General features: G+C 48.0%; 2 protein-coding genes and 1 long non-coding RNA gene across 3 annotated transcripts in view; 2 read left to right on the forward strand and 1 right to left on the reverse strand.

Annotated features, from left to right (window-relative positions):
- Positions 1-6,299, forward strand: part of LOC128445846 (nuclear factor NF-kappa-B p105 subunit-like) — an 18,693-nt gene extending 12,394 nt beyond the window's left edge. Inside the window, 17 exon segments of the mRNA XM_053428709.1 lie at positions 88-231; positions 334-438; positions 496-507; positions 635-724; positions 727-762; positions 864-928; positions 930-974; positions 976-994; positions 1,080-1,195; positions 1,279-1,483; positions 3,069-3,238; positions 3,323-3,425; positions 3,803-3,933; positions 4,122-4,191; positions 4,308-4,471; positions 4,553-4,667; positions 4,744-6,299. Of these exon segments, the coding sequence (XP_053284684.1) occupies positions 88-231; positions 334-438; positions 496-507; positions 635-724; positions 727-762; positions 864-928; positions 930-974; positions 976-994; positions 1,080-1,195; positions 1,279-1,483; positions 3,069-3,238; positions 3,323-3,425; positions 3,803-3,933; positions 4,122-4,191; positions 4,308-4,471; positions 4,553-4,667; positions 4,744-4,820 (1,667 nt within the window). The 3' untranslated portion in view covers positions 4,821-6,299.
- LOC128445848 (uncharacterized) lies at positions 1,698-2,694 on the forward strand. The gene is made up of 2 exons (XR_008339510.1): positions 1,698-1,887; positions 1,933-2,694. It is a non-coding gene; the product is annotated as an uncharacterized LOC128445848 (long non-coding RNA).
- Positions 6,300-6,628: 329 nt separating the features above from the next.
- Positions 6,629-13,435, reverse strand: LOC128445845 (ubiquitin-conjugating enzyme E2 D2). The gene is made up of 7 exons (XM_053428708.1): positions 13,115-13,435; positions 10,779-10,842; positions 10,658-10,689; positions 10,150-10,227; positions 9,353-9,458; positions 8,451-8,544; positions 6,629-7,174 (listed from the first exon to the last, which is right to left on the reverse strand). Exons 1-7 carry the CDS (start codon positions 13,136-13,138, stop codon positions 7,129-7,131), a joined length of 444 nt encoding a protein of 147 aa, XP_053284683.1. The 5' UTR covers positions 13,139-13,435; the 3' UTR covers positions 6,629-7,128.
- Between the last annotated feature and the right edge of the window lie 9,381 nt (positions 13,436-22,816).

Below are 22,816 nucleotides of genomic sequence, written 5' to 3' on the forward strand. Positions count from 1 at the left end.
ATCGTCTCGTGGATCAAACTGAACTTCAGGATTCTCAACTTTAACTCTTCATCTTCCTACAAATGGTCTCTACCGCTGTGTGTTCAGACAAGGAGGAGGTGCAGAGGAAGAGGCAGAAGACTTTGCCCAACTTTCAGGACTTCAGCGGCCATGGAGGAGGAGGAGGTCTGTACAGAGGAGGAGGTCCAGCAGCAGGAGGAGGCCCTGGCTCTGCAGGAGGAGGAGCAGGAGGTAATGACATCAACATTTCAGTGTCTGTAGGAGCGTCAGTGTTCCTGTTGTACCAGGCTTCATTTCCTGTTGTGGTCTCGGTGTGTTTGATTTGTCCTTCAGGTTCATTCCAGGGTTTTACTACCTATAACTATGGAGGAGGAGGAGGAGGAGGTTTCTCCACAGGATACTCAGCTGGTCTGGGAGGAGGAGGAGGAGGAGGAGGAGGTTTCTCCACAGGATACTCAGGTGGTCTGGGAGGAGGAGGAGAGGAGGGAGGAGCAGCCATCCAACACGGTGAGAACATGACACAAAAGAGTCGATAGAGACGTAGGAAACGATCACATGACGTGTTATTATTCTTAATCATCAAAATGAAAGATTTGAGGAAAACACAGGAACTCAAGTGAACGTTGTGTTAAAGCGTCTCAGAGCGACACAGTGGACGACAACGACCCAGACCACGATGACTCGGGGGCCGCGGGGGGGGCTTCATCCCGGACTGGAGGCCTGGAGGAGGGGGGGGCAGTGCGGAGCCAGAACCAGACGCAGGTAAAAGTCAAGAACTGACCAGTGACACACAAATGAGTGAGTCTCTCCTCCTGACCTCCTGTATGCATCCTGTGTGTGTCTGTGTGTGTGTTGTGTAGCAGGCGAGCGGTGGGTCCATGGGACCAGTCGACAGCTGGAGGCTCTCTTCCTCTTCTCTGTAACCGGTGGACCCAGTTTACCTGCTGGCTCCACAGCGCCCCCTGATGACGGCTCAGGACGAGGACGGGGACACGTCAGTAAAAACGCTTCGTGCACGTTTCCCTCTTTTCTCTCGTTGACATTCATCACGCTCAGTGTTTGTTTCTCTGCTCACGCAGCGGGCTCCACCTGGCGGTCCTCCACAGCCAGCAGGCGGCGCTGAAGAGTCTGACCCAGGTGGTGGCTGCTCTGCCCTGGAGAGGAAGTCCTCAACATGAGGAACCACCTGTACCAGGTTCTCCACACAGAAGCCAGACTTTCAAAATAAAACCAGAGCAGTTCACAGCAGTGTATGTAACCCCGCCCCCTGTGTCCCAGACTCCTTTGCACCTGGCGGTGATCACGCAGCAGAGCGAGGCGGCCGAGGCGCTCCTATTGGCCGGAGCCGACCCCACGCTGACCGACCGCCACGGAAACACAGCTCTTCACCTGGCGTCACAGCAGGAAGGGGGAGGAGCTATGGTCCAGATTCTACTACAACACCGAGAAGTGAGAGGACTGATGGAGCACAACAACACAGCAGGTACACAACACAGACACACAACAACACAGCAGGTACACAACACAGACACACAACACACAGCAGGTACACAACACAGACACACAACAACACAGCAGGTACACAACACAGACACACAACACACAGCAGGTACACAACACAGACACACAACACAGACACGCAACACACAGCAGGTACACAACACAGACACACAACACACAGCAGGTACACAACACACAGCAGGTACACAACACACAGCAGGTACACAACACACAGCAGGTACACAACACACAGCATGTACACAACAACACAGCAGGTACACAACACAGACACACAACACACAGCAGGTACACAACACACAGCAGGTACACAATAACACAGCAGGTACACAACACAGGTACACAACACAGATACACAACACACAGCAGGTACACAACAACACAGCAGGTACACAGATACACAACACACAGCAGGTACACAACAACACAGCAGGTACACAACACAGATACACAACACACAGCACGTACACAACACAGTCACGCAACACACAGCAGGTACACAACACAGACACACAACACAGCAGGTACACAACACACAGCAGTTACAAAACACAGACACACAACACACAGTAAGTACACAACATAGACACACAACACACAGCAGGTAAACAACACAGACACACAACAACACAGCAGGTACACAACACAGACACACAACACACAGCAGGTACACAACACAGACACACAACACAGACACGCAACACACAGCAGGTACACAACACAGACACACAACACACAGCAGGTACACAACACACAGCAGGTACACAACACACAGCAGGTACACAACACACAGCAGGTACACAACACACAGCATGTACACAACAACACAGCAGGTACACAACACAGACACACAACACACAGCAGGTACACAACACACAGCAGGTACACAATAACACAGCAGGTACACAACACAGGTACACAACACAGATACACAACACACAGCAGGTACACAACAACACAGCAGGTACACAGATACACAACACACAGCAGGTACACAACAACACAGCAGGTACACAACACAGATACACAACACACAGCACGTACACAACACAGTCACGCAACACACAGCAGGTACACAACACAGACACACAACACAGCAGGTACACAACACACAGCAGGTACAAAACACAGACACACAACACACAGTAAGTACACAACATAGACACACAACACACAGCAGGTAAACAACACAGACACACAACAACACAGCAGGTACACAACACAAATACACAACACACAGTAAGTACACAACATAGACACACAACACACAGCAGGTAAACAACACAGACACACAACAACACAGCAGGTACACAACACAGACACACAACAACACACATACAATAAACGCACAGCAGGTACACAACACACAGGAGGTACACAAAACAGACACACAACAACACAGCAGGTACAAGACACAGATACACAACAACACAGATACACAATGCACAGCAGGTACACAACACAGACACACAACAACACAGATACACAACGCACAGCAGTGCAACACATTCAGAACTGGACTGATGTGTGTATTGTCTCCATGGCACCAGGCCTGTGCCCGATCCACCTGGCTGTTCTGGCCAATCAGCTGTCCTCCCTCAGGGAGCTCCTGGAGGGCGGGGCCAACGTGGAGGCTCAGGAGCGCAGCTGTGGAAGGACCGCCCTCCACCTCGCCACGGAGACCGACAACGTGTCGCTGGCCGGCTGCCTGCTGCTGGAGGTAACCCCCGTGTCCAATCACAGCACAGCTCACGAGTGATGTCATCACTAATGACGAATCACAGCCTCTGATCTCTGTCGCCAGGGAAACGCCGAGGTGGACTGCTGCACCTTTAACGGCTGCACCCCCCTCCACACGGCGGCAGGGCGGGGCTCCGTCAAGCTCACAGCGCTCCTGGTGGCGGCAGGTAGGAAACACAACAACACGTCTGTTCATGTTTATAAAGATGGACGACATGACAGATCCCAAACTGAAACCAAATCAGCCTGATCGCCCCCTGGTGTCCGGCTGCTGTCATAACCTCCTCCTCCATGTGAGCAGATGGGACACGGACCAAACTAAAGAGATCAAAGGAGACGTTAATGTTTAAAGATGTTTGTGTCGTTTCAGCTCGTTCTCTTGTTTCTGATCAGTTTGGATTTCATTCGTTATCTCATGATATAAAAACAGGCGGAGTCGTCATGATTGACAGATGACACTGACTCAGGGTTGGTTGAGTGCGTGTGTGGGTGGGGCCTCGGTGGTAGCTGAGCTGTGATTGGCTCCTGCCTCCTGTGTTGTCAGGGGCCGACCCGCACAAAGAGAACTTCGAGCCGCTGTTCTTCAGAGAAGACGAGTGCTGCCATGACGACGCAGACGAGGACGAAGGCTACATCCCGGGAACGACTCCGTTCAACATGGCCGCCAGCAGCCAGGTACACACGGACTTCATTCATATCAATGTTAATATCGTAAAAGTAGTAATAATTTATTGTTTTGTTGGAACAACAATGAGAACGGATTTAAATAAATGTGTTTGTAAAGAAACTTACAGGATGTGCAGTCTGTGACATCACTGGTGGGTGTGGTTACAGGAGCTTTGATCTGATTCGTCTGTTTCCAGGTCATCGAGCTCCTCAACGGAAAAGAGTACGAAGCCAAAACTCCTCACGGAGCCGTGAGCCGACCACAAGGTGGCGCTACACACACATTCAGACTGAGTCCAGTGTGGGGATTGGCTGAATCTGTTTTACATCTACCAATCACAGCGCTCCCTAACTCTGTGTGTGCGTTGTGTGTGTGTGTGCAGGTGACCTGGCGAGCCTGGATGTGGGGGTGAAGCAGGAAGTGTGTTGTGCCCTGGAGAGTGAAGGATGCTGGGAGAAGCTGGCTCACAGTCTCGGCCTTGGGATCCTGAACACGGCGTTCAGACTGAGCCCCTCCCCCGCCAAGACTCTGCTGGACAGCTACGAGGTCCCCCACACACACACACACACACGTCTCTCTTGTGTGACCTCTGACCTCTATCACACCTTGACCTCTGGATGTTTGCAGGTTTCGGGGGGGACGGTCAGTGACCTGTTGGCTGCTCTGAGGTCAGCAGGGGAGTGCAGAGCGCTGAGCATCCTGGAGGGGGCGCTGCGTCGCTCTGAGGAAACGCCGACGAGCGGTGAGCTGATCACATGATCGTTGTCTGGCCGGTTTGATTCCATCACGATGAGTCATCCTGTGGTTTCTCTCCACAGTCGAGTCCCGGCTGAAGGCCGACGCTCGGATCGACAGCGGCGTCTGTGACAGCGGGGTGGAGCTTTCCACAGCGTAAGGACGTGATTGGCCCGTCTCCAGCTGCTTCATCAGAAGAAGCACAATCATCATCATCATTCACGACGTCTCCAGGAATGAAGGTTTCTCACAAGGTTTTAAATGAAATGTGTGAAACTGATGAAAACGTCCACGGCTGATTCTTGTTTCTCAGAAAGAAAAGTAAATATTCTTCGGTTTAGAGGAATTCACCAAAACCTTCCAGGAGACTTTGAATTCTTTCTGATTCCTGCTCTGCTGACGGGACCGTTTCTGTCCAGACGTCTGCACCAGTGGCGGCTGGTGGTAAAATGTATTTTAGCTCACGCACCAACGTGGTTGTCCACTGTACCTCCGTGCCGACACTTTGAAACATCAAACAGGTGAAGCAATGAGAGGAAACCCCAGTTATCACCTCTGTTCCTCAGAACAAGAGCAGGAGAAGCTCCGGGGGTTTAAACTCGTCTTCATCACTTGCTGCTGAATCTGTAAATCAGGTTGGACCAGGAACCTTCTTCCTCTTTGTGTCTTGTTCGGTTGTTTTTGTAAAGAAAGAGCGAGAGCGGCAACAACCAATCAAAGAGCAGCCTCAGGTCACATGGTTAAGTATCAGGACCAACATTCACATCCTCTCGTTCGGCAACAGGAAGTAAATGTATTTAGACAGAAAGGAACCAAATAGTTTTAAAACAATTTATATTGAATTATCACCGGTGCTGACGGTCGACCGGGAGCGTCGACCAGCAAAATATTACCATAATTATGTGAATCATTTTAATACAGGCTTCTTGTCTCAGGACGTCGCAGGGGGCGGAGCCCAGCGCCCGTATTAACCAGCCGCCACTGGTCTGCAGAGAGACTGGTGCTTCAGACTCACATGATTGTAAAGTTCAGATGTTTTTTTATGTGTTAAATCAACTGTGTCTCTCCCTGAGCGTCTGTTGAGTGGGTTCCACCTCCTGAGAGAAGAACTGACTGAGAGTCACAAACACAACCAGCTGCAGCTGAACTGAGATCAGTTCAAAACACTCTGAAGTTATTAAACCAGAGTTTATCTCCAAGATTCAGCAGGAAACTTTAAACGTGAGCTCGACTCAACACGTTGAGACATTTGCATGAAACCACCTCGACACTTAGAACAGAGGTAATCACCACATGTGGCTGCAGGGGGCGCTGTTCATTGAAACAGCTACAGTTGATTTAATTTCACATTTATAATGAAAACATCTGAAACCATTTTCTTTTGTCTCGTCACTGAAATGTAAACATGAACTTAAGGGACTTTAGTTTTTGCTCGAACCAAAGAGAACCATCTTCCAGTGCATTGTGGGAAAGGTAGTTCAACAGATGCTATTTATCTTCTCTGAGCTCTGCACACTTCAACGGGAGCTTTTCATTGGTTGTCTGTTTTTTTTTTATAAAACTTGTTTTTTATATAATTGACGGTTGTCGTCAGTGTTTTATGATTCAATGATTTTAAATTAAAACAATGCAGCCGTCACACTGTTTGTCTGTTCTTGTTTTACATAAATTTATATATTCAATTCTTGACATTTTATAAACAAGTAATTATTATTAGTGATTGGTTGTTCGAATAATATGAATCAGTCTTAACAATATGGATCAATATTGATGCAAATAAGAGTAAAGAAATGTCATGAATCATATATATTGCACAACATTGTCAGTCGTTATCAAAGAAAAAAATATTGATATTTTACAGTTTAACATTAACTTCTTAATAACAAGAAATATAAAGTAAGTTTCCAGGTTTCAGCCTGAAAACAAATCAACATCTGACAAACTTCACACAAGAAAATAAAAACAGTGCAACATAAACAACTTCAACTTTATTGAGAAAAAAACTCATCACAGAGCGATTCGTTGACCAATCAGCCGTCGAGTTTCATCTTCAGTGCAAAAAGGAACAGTGAGGAGGAGGCGGAGCTAACGGCTCGTCACTAAAACCAAATAACAGAACAAACTCTGTCAAATCTTTTTTTTGTTTTAAAGTGGACTGTTCTCAGCAGCACATGAACCAATCACTGACATGCATTAAGTTATTATTATATTATTATTCTCCTGCGGCTCTACGGTGTGTAGCAGTTGGTCTTCAGTGGTTTACAGTGAGTCCACTCTTTGATTGGCACATTCACAGCTCAGAGTCCTCGGCCTTCACCAAGCAGACAAACGTCAAACCCAGGATTTTAACCATTAAGCCCGAGGACGGGGAAAAATAACACAAACAAATGGCGGTGGCTGTCTGATGGAGGGGGCGTGGCCTTGTGAGAAAATCCAACAGTTTATTCCAGCAGTGAGTGACAGGAGGATCACATGGCGTATTTATTCGTCCAGTCCTGAGCTGTCTTGTTGTACCTGCACCAATAGAAACAGAGTTCAGCACCTGATGAGGTCGACGCAGACACCACGTCATGCACACGCACACATACACACACACTAACACACACAGTAAACACTTTACAGTCCAGGCCATAAGTACGTGGGCGGCTCCACGTGTTCTGACATGAATCGGTAAATAAAGACGGAGGAAACTCAGAGATCTCAGGTATGAACGCTGCCTCTTGAGGTGATGACGTCATTTGGAGTCGGTCCATGCAGCAGCGAGGGGAGCTGCCGTATCGAGGCTCCGCCCAGTGACCCACTGGACCAATCAGGAGTCAGTCTCAGCCTGTTTTCATATCATCGAATAACTAAATAAAACCAAACTGAGCGGAAACACTTGAACAAACATCAGTGAGATGAGAGAAACATCTTTACAAACATTTACTGACTAGTTTGATTATTTTTGTTTGGTGCATGTCCCATCTGCTAACATGGAGGAGGAGGTTTAGGACCTATACTGCAGCCAGACACCAGGGGGCGAATTAAATGGTCTGGCTTAATTTTTAAGAGCAGTTTGGATATGTTAGTTATTTGATGATGTCATGATTGGTTGAGTGTCAGCAGGAACTTGTCACCACTGTTCAGACTTTGACTCGTCGTCACCACAAGATGGCAGCGTTTGTATCCGAGGTATTTTAGTGGAGACGTGTGGACATCGTTATTCACAGTCTGGGGTTCGAATCCTTGCGGCCTTTCACGACACGCGTTTCCCAGATGGTTAGTGAGACTCGAGCTTCCCGGCGGCGCTAGCTTCCCGGCGGCGCTAGCGGCGTCGCTGCATGCAGGTCAGACAGCGAGCAGCAGCTCAGGTGAGTCTTACCCTCACAGCATGGCGTACTTCTCTGTCCACTCCCTGGCTAGTCTGTTATACCTGAGGTCAACGAGTGAGACAACACATCACATGACCGCTCACGTCTACTGGTCATGTGGTGGAGCGACCACTAGGTGGAACTGTTACTGACAGGAAGTGTTAGCGACGCTTTGTGTTCACCGCTGCTAGTCGAGTCATGTGACTGATGAGAACCAATCAGGAGAGAGGACGTGTGCTTCGTCAGTTTCTGATTCAGAGACTTGAAAACTCCACCAGGCGTAACCATAGCAACAGAGATTAAACGAAGCGCTGTTAATTGAATCCTGATGACATCACAAGGACCTTAGTAAATCACTGTGTGCAGAGGACGCGTGTCACATGACCTACGTGGAGTCGGATGTGATTGACAGGAGCTCTGGCTCTCAGCCGCCCACTCACCTGACCGGGTCGGTCTTGTAGATGCGGGCGATCTCTGGCACCAGCGGGTCGTCGGGGTTCGGGTCGCAGAGCAGAGAACAAATGGACAAAAGGACTGTGGAGAGAAAAACACCAGTTACTGTCCAACGTCCACGTTCGGTCCAGAGACACTGAAACTCAACAACTTTCACTTTTATAAACTCAACAACTGTCACTTTTATAAACTCAACAACTTTCACTTTTATAAACTCAACAACTGTCAATTTTATAAACTCAACAACTTTCACTTTTATAAACTCAACAACTTTCACTTTTATAAACTCAACAACTTTCACTTTTATAAACTCAACAACTTTCACTTTTATAAACTCAACAACTTTCACTTTTATAAACTCAACAACTTTCACTTTTATAAACTCAACAACTTTCACTTTTATAAACTCAACAACTTTCACTTTTATAAACTCAACAATCCGTCGCTCATCAAACTCTCACTTTTCCCTTTTGTGCTGAGATCTATGAATTCTTCTCTGAGAATCAGTGAAACGTGTTTTATCTCACGTTTGTGATCCTGAAAAACAAACGCAGATAAAAAACTTCCCCGGTGAAGTTCACTAGAGTCACCATCAGGTCACACGAGGTCACTGTGACCTTTGACCTCTGAATTCAGTTCATCAGTCTGAGTTTGTTCCAGATTTCCTCTTGTGGCGTTAGTGTTCCTGTGATGGGACGTGTGCACCTCTGGCCACTAGGTGTCGCTGCTCTGAGGCACAGGACTTTACCATCTTTATTATTCATCTTTCATCTTCATGACATCACAGAGTCAAACCACTGGAGGAACATTTCTCCAGAGTAAACAGAGGTTTTCAAAGAGACAGATTTCAATCTGAAGTGATCCATGTTCTGGAGCAGATGTTTCTTACCTTTAGAGATTGTTAATGCTGGAGACCACTGGGATCTCAGTATATCCAGGCAGATGCTGCCGTTACTGTTGATGTTTGGGTGATAGATTCTGGTTGTGAAGGCGACCTGAGGAGGAACAGGAGGAACAGGGTGAGTCCACTGAGCAGCTCAGAGCAGCTTCCATCAACACATCACACCAGGGAGCTAAATGGGCTGAGATGTTTGAAGAGCTTCAGTGTCTCTGTGCACGAGAGGAGCTCCGTGCACCAGGGACTCAAACCTTCTCGTTCACAACAAACCTTCATAAAACACACAGTGAACACACAACGTGTCCGCAGCACTCAGTGCTCGATGGTCAAGTGAAGGTTTGTAAAGTAAATCAGACGATTCTCTCTGAAGCTACTGGTCACTTCTGTGATGGTTCAGATTTCACCGGGTTGTGATTGGACAAAACACACAAACACACACAAACACACACAAACAGGTTCGTGATTCAGCCCTTCCAGGGCCGTAAAAATGCGGATGGGTTCTGGTCGGGGAAATGAGCATCATACACATATTTAATGAATAATAATATTAATCTTATTGTGTATTGAGCTTATTGTGCTCTTCTCAAATACTGGACAATGGAAACATTCAGACCGAATGGGGGGGGGTTTCACTGACAGAGAACATGAAACCAAGTGTTTGAGGAAGAGGAGGATGAAGAGGAGAGGAGGAGGAGGAAGAGGAGGATAAAGAGGAGGAGGAGGAAGAGGAGGAGAGGAAAGGAGATGAGCAGGAGGAAGAGGAAGAGGCATAGGAAGAGTTCACTGACCTTGGGTGGTTTGAAGGGATAATCTGTAGGGAAATGAATAGTGAGGAAAAATACTCCCCCCTGGTACGCACTGTCAGTCTGCAGCAGGAAAACAGACACACACACACACACACACACAATCATCAACACAACTGCTGCTGCTCTAGTGACAACGAGATTCACTGAACAACGTCCAGAGTCTGGATGAAATGATTAATTAGTGTAAATAACTTGATTGATTAAAAGTATGATAACGTGATTATGTCCAGTTCACTCAGACTCACACGACTGTGACGTCATCACAGCAACAGATTCAGTGTCATGCTAGCTGTCGTTCATGCTAACGTACCTAGCTAGCTGTCAATACAACGCTTCAGACTTATTGTTCTGAACAAGTTGAAAATTAACGTTAAGTTCCCCCCCCCCCCCCCCCCCACCGTTGGTTATGTAGCTTATATTTGTTTATGAACATTTTTTTAACTCAATGAAAGTTACTGAAACATCTTTATAAAAGGTGACTGATACTTACAGGCCCCATTATAGTAGCTTGCCAATGAAACACTGCAGAAGAAACAAAGAGGGTTAATGAAGCATGTTCCTGTGTCATGTGACATGTGTCAGTCTGTGTGCAGATAGAAAGCGGGTCTCACTGTCTTCTCCGACCGGTCCGGCCGAGCACTGAGCCGGAGGATCTCTGGACAGGTCCGTGAGCTCCTGCAGGAGACGAGAGGAAGAAGAGAAAAGGTTCAAACAGGATCGAGATCCATCTTCACACACGTTTATATTAGAACCGGTTTCAACGTGACTCCACGGACGAGTCCTTCCTGTCAACATCGTAGCTCCGCCTCTCAACAACCTGCCCCCCCAACTGTTGATCAGACAACAAATGATTTATCCGGTGGCAGAATGGAGTCACAGAAACACCAGCAGCAGTAATATGAGTATTTATCATGGAGAATAATCAGTAGTGTGAAAACTTTCCTCTCACAGAACTGACGATGCCCAGCCGGGGTTAGAATCCCCGTTCAGACAGTGACCTTTGGTTTGAAGGCCTGAGGTGTGAATGCAGCATTAAAAACAAACTGACACAAACAGACCTGATGTGTCAGCAGGATTATATTTACTCTGCGAGTCGAGTAGACACAAGCGTCTAGAGGCCAGAGCAGGAAATAGCCCCGGGGAGGAAACAGGGGGTTTGTATTTCCAGCTCGCAGGTCGTGTACGCTGGAATGTGAGCGGCTCACAGATCGTCTTTCAGATGGACTCGTCCAGAAGAGTCCACACCAACAAGCTTCTAAACGTGGTCGATGGAATTCAGCCCCCGACTGGGACGGAGTTCAAACTCCTTCTGGAACTTTTAAACACCAGGACAAAACATTTACATGTCTTGTTTCTCTGTGGGATCACAAAGCTTTGCCATCAACACTAATTCATTAAAAATAGAGAACTTTACTTTTTAAATCTTCACTAAGTAAAACAACTTCTCAACACGTCAAGGAAAGAAAAAAATCATGTTCATCTGAATCTGCTCCAGAACGTCACAGATTAGTTTTCAAATGCCAAATTCAAGCCTTTATGAATTTCTACTTTTAATTCTGAATGAATACATGGTACTGTTAGGTACCAGGATGAAATGCTCAGAGCGACTGTCAGAGGCTGGTGCAGGGGCCCCTGGGTTCCTCCTGGTGCAGTGGACCCAGGGTTCCTCCTGGGTTCCTCCTGGGTTCCTCCTGGTGCAGTGGACCCTGGGTTCCTCCTGGTGCAGTGGACCCTGGGTTCCTCCTGGTGCAGAGGGCCCTGGGTTCCTCCTGGTGCAGAGGGCCCTGGGTTCCTCCTGGGCTCCTCCTTGGTTCCTCCTGGTGCATTGATGCCAATGACTGACCCTCACGTTCCTCAGTCCTAAATCCAGTTGAGCACCTATTGGACGTCATGTGTCACCAAGTCCGTCCACAGTGCAGGAGGAGATGATCCAGGTCTGGGAGGAGATGATCCAGGTCTGGGAGGAGATGATCCAGGTCTCCATCCTCCGGCTCCTCAGGAGCATCATGTCCAGACGCTGTCAGGAGAACTTGCAGGCAGGAGGAGGCCACACCCACTGAGTCACATGATGACTTGATGAAATTAACACCAGTTGGATCAGCCTGTGGTTTCAGTTTGATACTGGGATCAGTGTGGTTTTGAATCCAGTCCTCAGTGGGTTGAGCAGGGGAGCAGGAGGAGCAGGAGGATTGGGAGGAGCAGGAGAGCAGGATGAGCAAGAGGAGCAGGAGGAGCAGGAGAGCAGGAGGAGCAGGGGGAGCAGGGGGAGCAGGAGGATTAGGAGGAGCAGGGGGAGCAGGGGGAGGATTAGGAGGAGCAGGAGGAGCAGGGGGAGCAGGAGGAGCAGGAGGAGCAGGAGGAGCCGGAGAGCCGGGGAGCAGGGGGAGCAGGAGGAGCAGGGGGAGCAGGAGGAGCAGGAGGATTAGGGGGAGCAGGAGGAGCAGGAGAGCAGGAAGATTAAGAGGAGCAGGGGGAGCAGGAGGAGCAGGAGCAGGAGGAGCAGGAGGATTAGGAGGAGCAGGGGGAGCAGGAGGAGCAGAGGAGCAGGAGGAGCAGGAGAGCAGGAAGATTAAGAGGAGCAGGAGGAGCAGGAGCAGGAGGAGCAGGAGGATTAGGAGGAGCAGGGGGAGCAGGAGGAGCAGAGGAGCAGGAGGAGCAGAGGAGCAGGAGGAGCAGGGGGAACAGGGGGAGCAGGAGGAGCAGAGGAGCAGGAGTATTAGGAGGAGCAGGAGGAGCAGGGCTGGGTCTGAACCTCTTTCACATGTCAACACATCAGCCTCTTTCTGATTCATCACATCACACACACGATCACACGTCAGACGCGTCACCCTCAGCAGCTGAGGACGAGCTAACAATGCTAGCTAGCCCGCTAGCAGCCCGCTAGCAGCACACACGCCCCCTGGAGGCTGAACACAAACACGCAACGTGACAAATGGAGCTTGGTTACCTTGGAGATTCGTTTTAACGCCATGGTGTGTGGGGGGGTCCGCGGAGAGGGGCAGGCCGGGACGCTAGCGCACTAGCATCTAGGGTCGTGCTGGCTCTGGGGGCGCTAAGCTAACGAGCTAAGCTTCACACACGCTGTTCCCTGGTCGTCGCCTGTTCCTCCGCAGCTCGCTGCCGGGTTCGGGTTCCACTCGCCTCCGTGTCAGACCCGAAATAACCGAGAGCACCGAGCAGCTCAAAATGTCCTCCGTGACAGCAGCTGTCAGAGCCCCGGCAGCAGGAGGTCTCACTCCGCCTCGGTTTCCAAAACCCGGTTACCCAACATGGAGGCAGCAGGGCCGGGCCAAGCTGCTCAGGGGCCCCGGGGCAGAGATATGCTCTGGGGCCCCTCATTGTCCCCCTCTGTACCAGGACCTGCCTATACTGAGTGAGCTCTATGTAATAAATAAAAGCAACCTCCTGCTCCCTCTGCCTAAACTGATGAAGAGTTTACTTCTCAGTCTCTAGTTTCAAGTCTTATTCACTACAGCTGATGTTAATTTAGTAAGTTATGATCAATAACCAGATGTATTGGGGCTTGCTTCTTACGTCATACTTCTGTTTTTTTTTTAAACCAAGATGGCGCCGTTAAAAATGCCAAACTGGCTTCTTCAGAATGTCAACTTACAAACCAATGGGTGACGCGACTGTGTATTTATTATCAGACTTTTAATAACAGTAGTTCCATGAGGACAGTGAAGTGTGTGTGAGAGTCATGTGATGTGTCCACACTGTGGGATCTGACTCCTCCTCCTTCAGGGTGAAGGCTGCTGGAGTCCGATGGTTGAGGACACGTCACAGGAAGTGAAAGATGCTTTTTCATTTGATTCACACACAGCATCACTCATTCAGATCACTGATGTCATCATCATTAATCTGATCAATAACTGCATGGTGTCTCTTTGTCTCCGGCAGGTCCCAGTCAACCCAAAGATCCAGTTGTCTCCTGATCATGTGGACCTGTGTCCTCAGCTGCTGTGCAGAAAGGTGCTGACAGAGGTTTTTACATCAGTGAGTCTCAGGAGTCCTCAGAGACACTGAGACGGTTTGTCTGATCAGGAGTCTGAGATGCTCTGACTGTCACATTACAGAAACATGTCCATCTCTGCTGGGATGTGTCCTCTGACTCAGATCCACCTCCACACCTTCCACACCAGCTTCACTGAGCCTCAGTGTGCTGGGTGGAGAACAGTCCAATGTCTCCTGTGTTCTGAGGAGGAGGGAGGACGGCCTCCTGCTGGAGAACCTCTGTCACTGCAGACCTTCTGCTCAGCACCAGCCACAGCTCGATGGCAGCAGACTGATCTCTCTCTGTTGTTCATGAACTCTACTGGGACTCAGGAAGCAGGATCCGACCCTGCAGACGACTTCTGAATTATCTGATGGGATTATTTCAGTTGTTTAGACTTTGAATTCATTTCCTGTTTTACTTGAAACTTTTAACCGTTTGTGTGTTTCCATGTTTGAATTGTTCCTGCTTTGTAATTGTTTATCAGAAAAGTGTGAACTGTACCTAAACCCTTAAATTACAGAGTAACTGCAATAAGGGATTAAAAATAAAGAGTCAACACTCAAGGCTCCACTTTGGAGAACTGTGTCTCAGTGTCAGTGAACCAGCTTCAATGTCCTTCAGCAGCAGCATGTTGGAGACATGAAGGTTCAACAGAGTCCTCTGGTGTCTCACTCATTAAATCAGATTCAACTCAAGTTCAATGTCTCATGAGATCATGAGATCATGAGATCATCCTCTGACCTGCTGCTGGAGGACATCATCTCGTCCTTCGTTTCTTTATTGGTTCTTTGTTGACATCAGACGAACCGGACCGGAACCAGACAGAAGCGGAACCAACCGGACCGGCACCGACCGGAACCAACTGCAACGAACCGACCGGAACCGACCGGCGCGAACCAGAACAAACCGGATCAGAACTACCCAGACAGGAAGCAGACCCGCCCGGAACGAACCGGAACCAACCGGGCCGGGATCCAGCCTGCCACAGGTGCGTTGCGTCACACATCAGACTGGAACTTTCACCAGAACCAGTTAACTTGGAAACCAACTGAATTAACCAGGCTGTAACTAGCTGTTTAGAACCGATAGGTAGTAAAGAGCTCAGCTGACTGGCAGCTAGTTCACTTAACCTGCTAGTTTAGTGAACTGACTAGTCAGCAAACGCAGCTCGTCTCTGATTGGCTGAGCTGCCCTGTTAGCTCAGCTGGTTTCTCTGTGAACTTCAGATCAACGTGTGAAGTTTCAAATCCTTCATCTGCTCAAAGTCCTCAGAACATCACGAGGAGCAAAGTGAGACACGAGACTTTGGTCACAGTTTATATTCATATCTATAAATGATCCAGTAAAGGGAAAACGTATTAAAGCGGTCTGTGTTTGTGCTCATCATCTTCATCGTGTGTGTGATGAAGATGATGAGCGTTGTTCACAGAAACTTGAATCACTAATATGTGAACATGTGTAAACATGTGTTTGACTCTTGATGACAGGTGCTCTGGTGACGTCAGTGTGGAAACAGTGTAGGGAGTGGTTTTGTCCAGTAGATGGCGGTGTTCACCTTCACTTCGATTACTAACAGTTTATTTTCCTCTCTATTCAAAACCGAGTCTGAAACACGACGTGTGATTGGTCCGTCTCTTTCTGGACTTATTAGTTAAATGTGAACCGGGTGAGAGGAATGGGGGGGGTGTACTTGTACCTTTTGTGAGGACCATTTTGAGCAAAGATTTAATGGGCTGTTTGAGGTTAGGACCTGGGGTTAGGTTTAGGTTGAGTTGAGGGTTATGGTTATGGTTTGGAGTTTAGTGGTGATGGTTCAGGTTCCGGTCAGGGACTGGGAATGTATCAGGCCAACGAGGGTCCTCACCAGGGCCGGGTCTAGACAGGCATGTATGAGGGGGCAGCCACAAATCTTGAGGGGGCATTGTGCCTAACCCTATTTAGTTTGAGGGGGCACAACATTTATTTGAGGGGGCCAGGCCCCCTCTTGCCCCTGCCTAGACCCGGCCCTGGTCCTCACTCAGACAGAAGTATGAGAAAGTGTGTGTGGCCGATGTGTTTGGACAGATTTATTCAAACCAGCTCAGGTGTGTGGGAACTGGTGAGTGTGTGTGTGTTTTTCGGGGGGGCAGTTAGCAGTGCTTCGGGGTATTTAGGGGGGGGGGTCTCTGGGGTTAGGGCTAGGGTGAAAGTGGGGTCGTGACCCCTCCCTGCAGGAGGTCTGCCGGCCTCAGGTTCCTCGGAGCATTGGTTCAGAATCGTGTGTGTGTGTGTGTGTGTGTGTGTGTGTGTGTGTGTGTGTGTGTGTGTGTGTGTGTGTGTGTGTGTGTGTGTGTGTGTGTGTGTGTGTGTGTGTGTGTGTGTGTGTGTGTTTCTAGATGATGAGATTTAAATGTTCAGTGTTTGTTGAACTGAAATCCAAGAGGAACATGTGACTGTGTTAATTTTACAAACACATTATAATAAATGATTTGAGTCCTGACAGCATCGCTCCTGCACCACGTCGGCCCATCAACTAAGAAGAAAATCATATCTCATCTAATTAGGATAAAAAGGAGCTCAACCTAAACTAATTAAATTGAAGGTATTTTCCAAAACTGAATTAAAAATTTCCAAAACAATAAGTTTTGCAGCAAGCTGGTACGATTTGTTTTATATTTAAGTATTTTAAGGAGATTTTGTTCAACACAAATTCAACAGTTGGGAGTTGAATGAACAATATGATGTGGGAACTGAAACCGACGATCTGATCCACAGATATGAAAACATGTCAGTGGTTTTAGTTTTGAGGACAAAATTAAAAACAGGCTGATTTTATTGGTTTATAGTCTCATTAGTTTAAGTTTAGAAAAGACTAAATGGTTTCTGAGCGAGGGGAAGATTTACATGTTTATGTCTTCATCGTTGTTGAACTTAATTTGGTCTTCATTTATTTCAGTCGTGAGAATTATTACTTTATGTTATTAATCTGATTTGCTTCATTATTCACTTTTCCATTGTGTTAATTTGATGCTGAAATCATTAGTCAATTAGTCAAGCAACAGGAAATTGATTCACAACTATTTGGATTATTGATTTATTGTTAATCATTTCAAAGCAAAAATGTCAAAAACATTCGCTGGTTCAGCTTCTACATTGTAAATATTTCCTTTTTTTCGAGGACAGTGAATTAAATATCTTATATTGTTGCTTTAACAATAACACAATAACATCAGACTTATTAATAATTGAATGAAGGATCAGTCAGCCGTTGTCAGCCGGTTTTAATCTCTATAGTTGACGTAAAATACCTTCATTACAACAGTCTGACCTGCAGTACCGCGTGTTGTCCACTGTGTGGGGCTCTGTGCCCGCAGCCGACGTTAAGCGGAACCAGTGAATTTATTGACAGAACAAAATCGTGTTTGTTTCACACGTGACAGATTCTCCTGTTTAATACAGCGGCAGAATTAATCAACTCATTAATACAAAGAAGAAAATACATAAAAAACCCAGGTTGATCTAAATGAACAGCAGTGACGTCCTTTAGCCCTTCGGTGGAACGTGTTCTCTCAGAACCTTTTAGAACCTGTCTCAGACGCTAGACCCACTCTACCAGGACCATTGAAAAGTACCAGAGACGGTTCTGCACTAGATCCTAGAGAAGAAGGAGTTTCTGATCACATTCAAGGAGTTCCAAGAGAGCTGCAGGAAGTTCAGCAAGGTCTCTGGAGCATGTCTTGGGTTTCACATGTCAGAACAAATTCCAGGAGTCGTTGAGGTTCCAGTGGAGGTTGTGGAGTTCTCCCAGAGGTTCAGGTTCCAGGAGTTCTAGAGTATAACGAGTCAAGGTGATGATGGTTCTGATCTGGTTTCAGAAGCTGCAGCTGATCCATATGATGGTTCTGCTGCTCTGAGAGTGTTCCAGTGGAGCTCTCTGTGCCATTAGGGTTCTTTACTCGTCTGTGTGCTTTGGGGGAAGCTCCAGGAGATCCAGGGGGTTCGAAAGAAGGCGAGGATACATTTCAAGGGTCTCCAGGGTGTAGAGGAGGTGTCAGGGTTCCATCGGATCCAGGTCCTTGGGTGGGCTCAGCTGGCTTCGGGGGAAGGACCTCCTCAGGGATGTTCAGGTCTTTCACAGGAGTTTTACTCGAGGTGATCCCGGGTGTTTTGCGGGTCTCAGGCATCTGTCTGAGATTCGGGGAGGATCTGGTGATTATTTTAGTTTGGATCCCTGGAGGAATCTAATGAGATTTCAGGCCTGTTTTGAGGAGCAAATCAAAGTTCTCCTTACTTGTTAGAATGGACGAGGATTGTTCCACTAAAGGATCTGCAGAGGGATCTTCTGTCCTGTGTCTGGCTGCAGGTCCGGTGGGTTAATTCTTTGAAGGCCCCTCGAGGCCCGAGGCTCCAGGAGCTCTGGAGGAAGATGTGTGTTTCCACGAGTCTGACGCTGCAGCTTCTTCATCAACACGTTTCTGTCAGGTTGGGTTCCACATCTAAATAAACCTGAAATCAGAAAGAGGAAATCATGAAAACTAAATAAAATCTGAATAGATGAATCTTAGAAGTAAAATAAAACCAATGCACGCGACGTGTAACACGTTTCTCATGAAGCTGAAACACAAAAGAAAACAATAAATATGTTCACGTCATTTTGAGTTAATTTTATAAACTGTGTGATGTTATTATTATTCAGTTCCATTTTATCAATATAACGATAAAAGCATATTCATAATGTCTTTAAGAGCGAGGAGCCTGTTGCCGTCTGGTTTCTAATCCGGCCCGTCTTCATCCTTCTCATCTTCCTCTTCATCGCCAACATGTTTGCAGCGTCTCATTGACTTTTTCTCTGCCCGCACAGAAATATTTTTTTCCATGCTTTCCAGACGTTTCAGTTTCCCTGGAGGAAGCAGCGGGGCTAAAGGAGGATAAATATTTAATCAGCGCTGCGCTGGAGTTTCTGCTTAATTAGAGGAATTCTGCTCCCGCCACGAAAATGAAGAGAAATGACAAAATAACATCAAGAGGGCTGATGAGAGACGACCCCGAGTTATGACTCTTATTATTACTCCTATTATTACTATGAGTATTAGTTATTAGTGGGGGTGAACGACCGACTCGGTTTAATATTAGCCCCAAATTAAATATAAAAAAACACTTACTGAAACACAGCCTATTCGCGGCTTTCAGCGTGAGTGAGTGTGTGTGTGTGTGTGTGTGTGTGTGTGTGTGTGAGAGAGAGAGCGCCATATGTCCGTGTCTAAAAAATAAAAAGCCGCAAATTTGTGCCAAACGCACGCGCTGCTCGTGTCAGTCATCCTGAACTGGGATGACAGGAGCTGATTCCACATGAAACCAGTTAATCTTTCAAATATCTGAGTGTGAATACAGATGTTTGTGAGATGTGCGTCCTCAACGTGGAGCGAGACACGGAGGCTCTGGATGAAGACATTCAAATCTTCTCATCATCATCTCCATTGTCTTCATCGTCTTCATCAACAACATCATCTTCATCATCTTCATCATCTTCATCAACTCCCACAGATCATTCCATCAAACTCAAACCCTCCGGCCGTGAGAGTGACGGTTACGAGCACGAGCCCTTGTTTCACTCAGGTGTGTTCACACGACCGGCTCACGCGCTGTGGGCTCGAACCTGTGACGGAGGGCCCACCTGTCCACGCGTGTCCACATCGCCCACCTGTCGGTCACGTGTGTTTGAATCTCATATTGCTTTTTATTTTCTGTAAAACTAAGTTTTCAACGTCACTTTTTTACAGTGCGCGCGGCCGGGCACGCGGAAACCCTTATTTGGGTCGTTCTTTGAAAAAACAAGGACGCGCCGCGCGACTTCGACCAATTAGAAGCCGGGGGCGCGCCCAGCATGCTAATGAGCTGTCCTTATGTGGTGCTGTCCCCGCCCCGCCGGTCCCGGCCGGTCCCCCGGGACAGCCCGCGCCTCGGACCCGGGAGAAGGAGCTGTCCGCCGGGACGGAGCAGCCGTAAAGAGCCGGGGAGGGAGGGAGGGGAAGAGCCTGCTCGCTGCCCAATCCCCCTCCTCCCCCGGGGCCGCTCCGCGCACCGTCCGTCCCTCCCTCTTGTTTGCTAATCATTTCATTTTACTCCTTTTTGAAGCGCGGGCTTGTTTTTTTTATCCCACTTTTCATTTCTCCTGATCCGCGGTGGCTCGTCTGATCCCGGCTCTCCTCGCTCCGCTCTCCCGGCTCCGACCCTCCGGCCCCCGGCTCCTGTGAGATGCTCTGCCCGCTCCGCGCTGCTCTCTCCGCCGCTGCGAACTTCACTCACGGTGCTTGAAGCAGCGCAGGGATCCAAACCAGCCCGGGGAAACCCACAGGGATCCGGCTCTTCTCTGGACCAGGACCCGCCACTTTGGGGAAAGTCGCTCTCGTGTCCCCCCCTCACTGCTCCTCCCTCCTCGCGGCTCCTCCACCTAATCCAGGTGGTCCGGGCTGTTCCGAGCGGCTGCTGCAGGAGGATTACTCTTCTTCTTCATCTCCTTCTTCTTGTTCCCGGTGAAGAGATCCCAGAAGGACACTTTGATGTTCTCCATCCAGGACAGCCTCCCCCGGGGGGCCCTGACCATGAAGGAGGAGCCGCTCCCCACCGGCATGACCCCGGTCCGCTCCTGGATGCAGGGCGCGGGGATATTGGACGCGAACACCGCGGCCCAGAGGTAAATCTCACCCCGACACCGCAGCTCGAACCCGGGCTGCTCCGCGGGACCCGCCGCTTGATCCGCGGCTGTTAGAGAAGTGTGCGAGAGAAACCGAGTTAAAGTTTAGCACTTGATCCTGGTCCGGCTTCACGTGCGGGTCAGAGCCCGAGACCTGCAGGGAAGAGCCGGAACTTTACTGAAGCGTCGATTTAAATCACCAGAAAGAAACTTAGAACCAGAGAGCATCGCTGCGAGGGGCTGCGGGATCCGTCCTCCAGCGGCCGGGGTTCGAACCCCGCCTCGAAGCCCGCTCGAACACGCGCTCGAACCCGCGCAACACTTTCACAAATAAAGTTTCTTCTCCCCGCAGCCGCGGGTCTCCCCCCGGCCTGACGCGCGGGTCGGGGCCGCGCGGAGCTGCAGCCGCCGCACGCGCCGGTTCTCCGGGATTGAACGTTTCCTTCTGAACGAGTCAGATCCTCAGCTCCGGTTCATCAACTGATCTTCATCCCGTTAAATATTAGAATTAAACATATTCTTCTTACACACATTTTATTATTGATCAAACTCGTGGATGAAACAAAGTCAAATTTAACTGTTGAATTAAGTTAAAATAAATTAACTTTCCTTGCGCGATAAATTAAAAGTCCGTGTTTGAGATTTATCTCGAAATGTATAGATTTCATTGTTTTTTATAAATCTATCAATTTAAATCTTTTTGTAAAGCTTTGCAAAATTTATTAAATAGAAATTTAAAATCCAGAAAACGTGTGGAAATCTGAATCACAGAAATAAGAAGCATATAATTAATTCTAGTGATTAATGTGCCTTTTGAAATAAAGCGGCTCCTTCAGAGTTTTCTCTAATTCGTGAGATTTTGTTTTTATCGATGCGGGATTTTCAGCCTGGAGTTTAATTCTTATGAAGTGAATTCATCGAACCGAGATGAAACCACGACAACAACTTTAATCCAGTGGATTTTAAAACGTGTCGAGTTCGTTTAGTGAATGAAATGTGTTCCAGCTGAGCGGATCCGGTTCCACCTGAGCGGATCCGGTTCCACCTGAGACCGGTCCAGTCCACACGTGAGCAACGCGCTGCTGCCGCAGATTTAATTCAACTTCGCCTCCTGATCAACCCGGGGACACTTTGTCCCTCACAGCTTCCCGTCGCTCCACTTCACACGTTGAAATGTCCAAACACTGGAAACTAAAAACCTGAAGTTTAAATTCACAGAAGACAAAAATAAGAAAAAAGCTGCAGTCAAAAATGTTTTTGTTAATTTTTTAAAAATATAATAATTGATATCAGATGTTTTTGTATTAATTAACAAATTGGTCATTCAGCTTAATTGTTGTTTAATGTAGAAGTAGAGTTGTGGTGCATTGTGTTTTATATTTAATATAAATATCAGCTTTGTGCGTCTGCTGATGAACAGGTTCACGTGTTGTGAGTCTGTGTCACACGCAGGTCAAGTTTATTAATTCTGCCTAAAATCACACAAGTGTCTGAGGCTCAAACATCTTCAGGAGCCTGACGCAGAGGAACATGTTCCGACTGAGAGAGACAGAACAGAACATTTCAATCTGAACAGAACCTCCTCTCGCCCTCGTTCAGGGACACGGTCAGATTCAGGAACCGGTCAAACTCCAGTCTGGAGAATCACGAACCCTCCAGAACCAGCTCCAGAGTCCACTGGGTTCTGGTCTGGAGCGTAGAGAAGCAGCTGGCGGCAGGAGGCTGAGCTTCATGAAGCCGAGCAGACTCTGAATTTAACATCTGGTTTGAGTCGATTTGAGATCCTCACAAACCGGTCCTGTGAAAACTTGAGTGAGCGTTAAAGAGCGAGCTGTGAATCAGCAGCTCTGACCCCGAGGAGGCGAGAGAGCGGCGCCGCGGCCGGACGTCGCTCTGGAGCTTCTGCAGATTGTAGAGTGCAGATTGTGGTGATTGTGCAGATGAGAGTGTGTGAGTTCTTTTTCAAATCCTGTGTGTTT

Source organism: Pleuronectes platessa, chromosome 8, assembly GCF_947347685.1.
Source record: "Pleuronectes platessa chromosome 8, fPlePla1.1, whole genome shotgun sequence".
Taxonomy (NCBI): domain Eukaryota; kingdom Metazoa; phylum Chordata; class Actinopteri; order Pleuronectiformes; family Pleuronectidae; genus Pleuronectes; species Pleuronectes platessa.

What these genes read in the sequence shown, in the direction of transcription:
- LOC128445845 (XM_053428708.1), bottom strand. Translation starts at nt 13,138, where the DNA reads ATGGCGTTAAAACGAATCTCCAAG. An exon ending in ATCCCTTCAAACCACCCAAG is followed by an intron (nt 9,459 to 10,149) that starts GTCAGTGAACTC and finishes GTTCCTCCTCAG; the next exon opens with GTCGCCTTCACAACCAGAAT. An exon ending in AGCATTAACAATCTCTAAAG is followed by an intron (nt 8,545 to 9,352) that starts GTAAGAAACATC and finishes TTCTCTCCACAG; the next exon opens with TCCTTTTGTCCATTTGTTCT.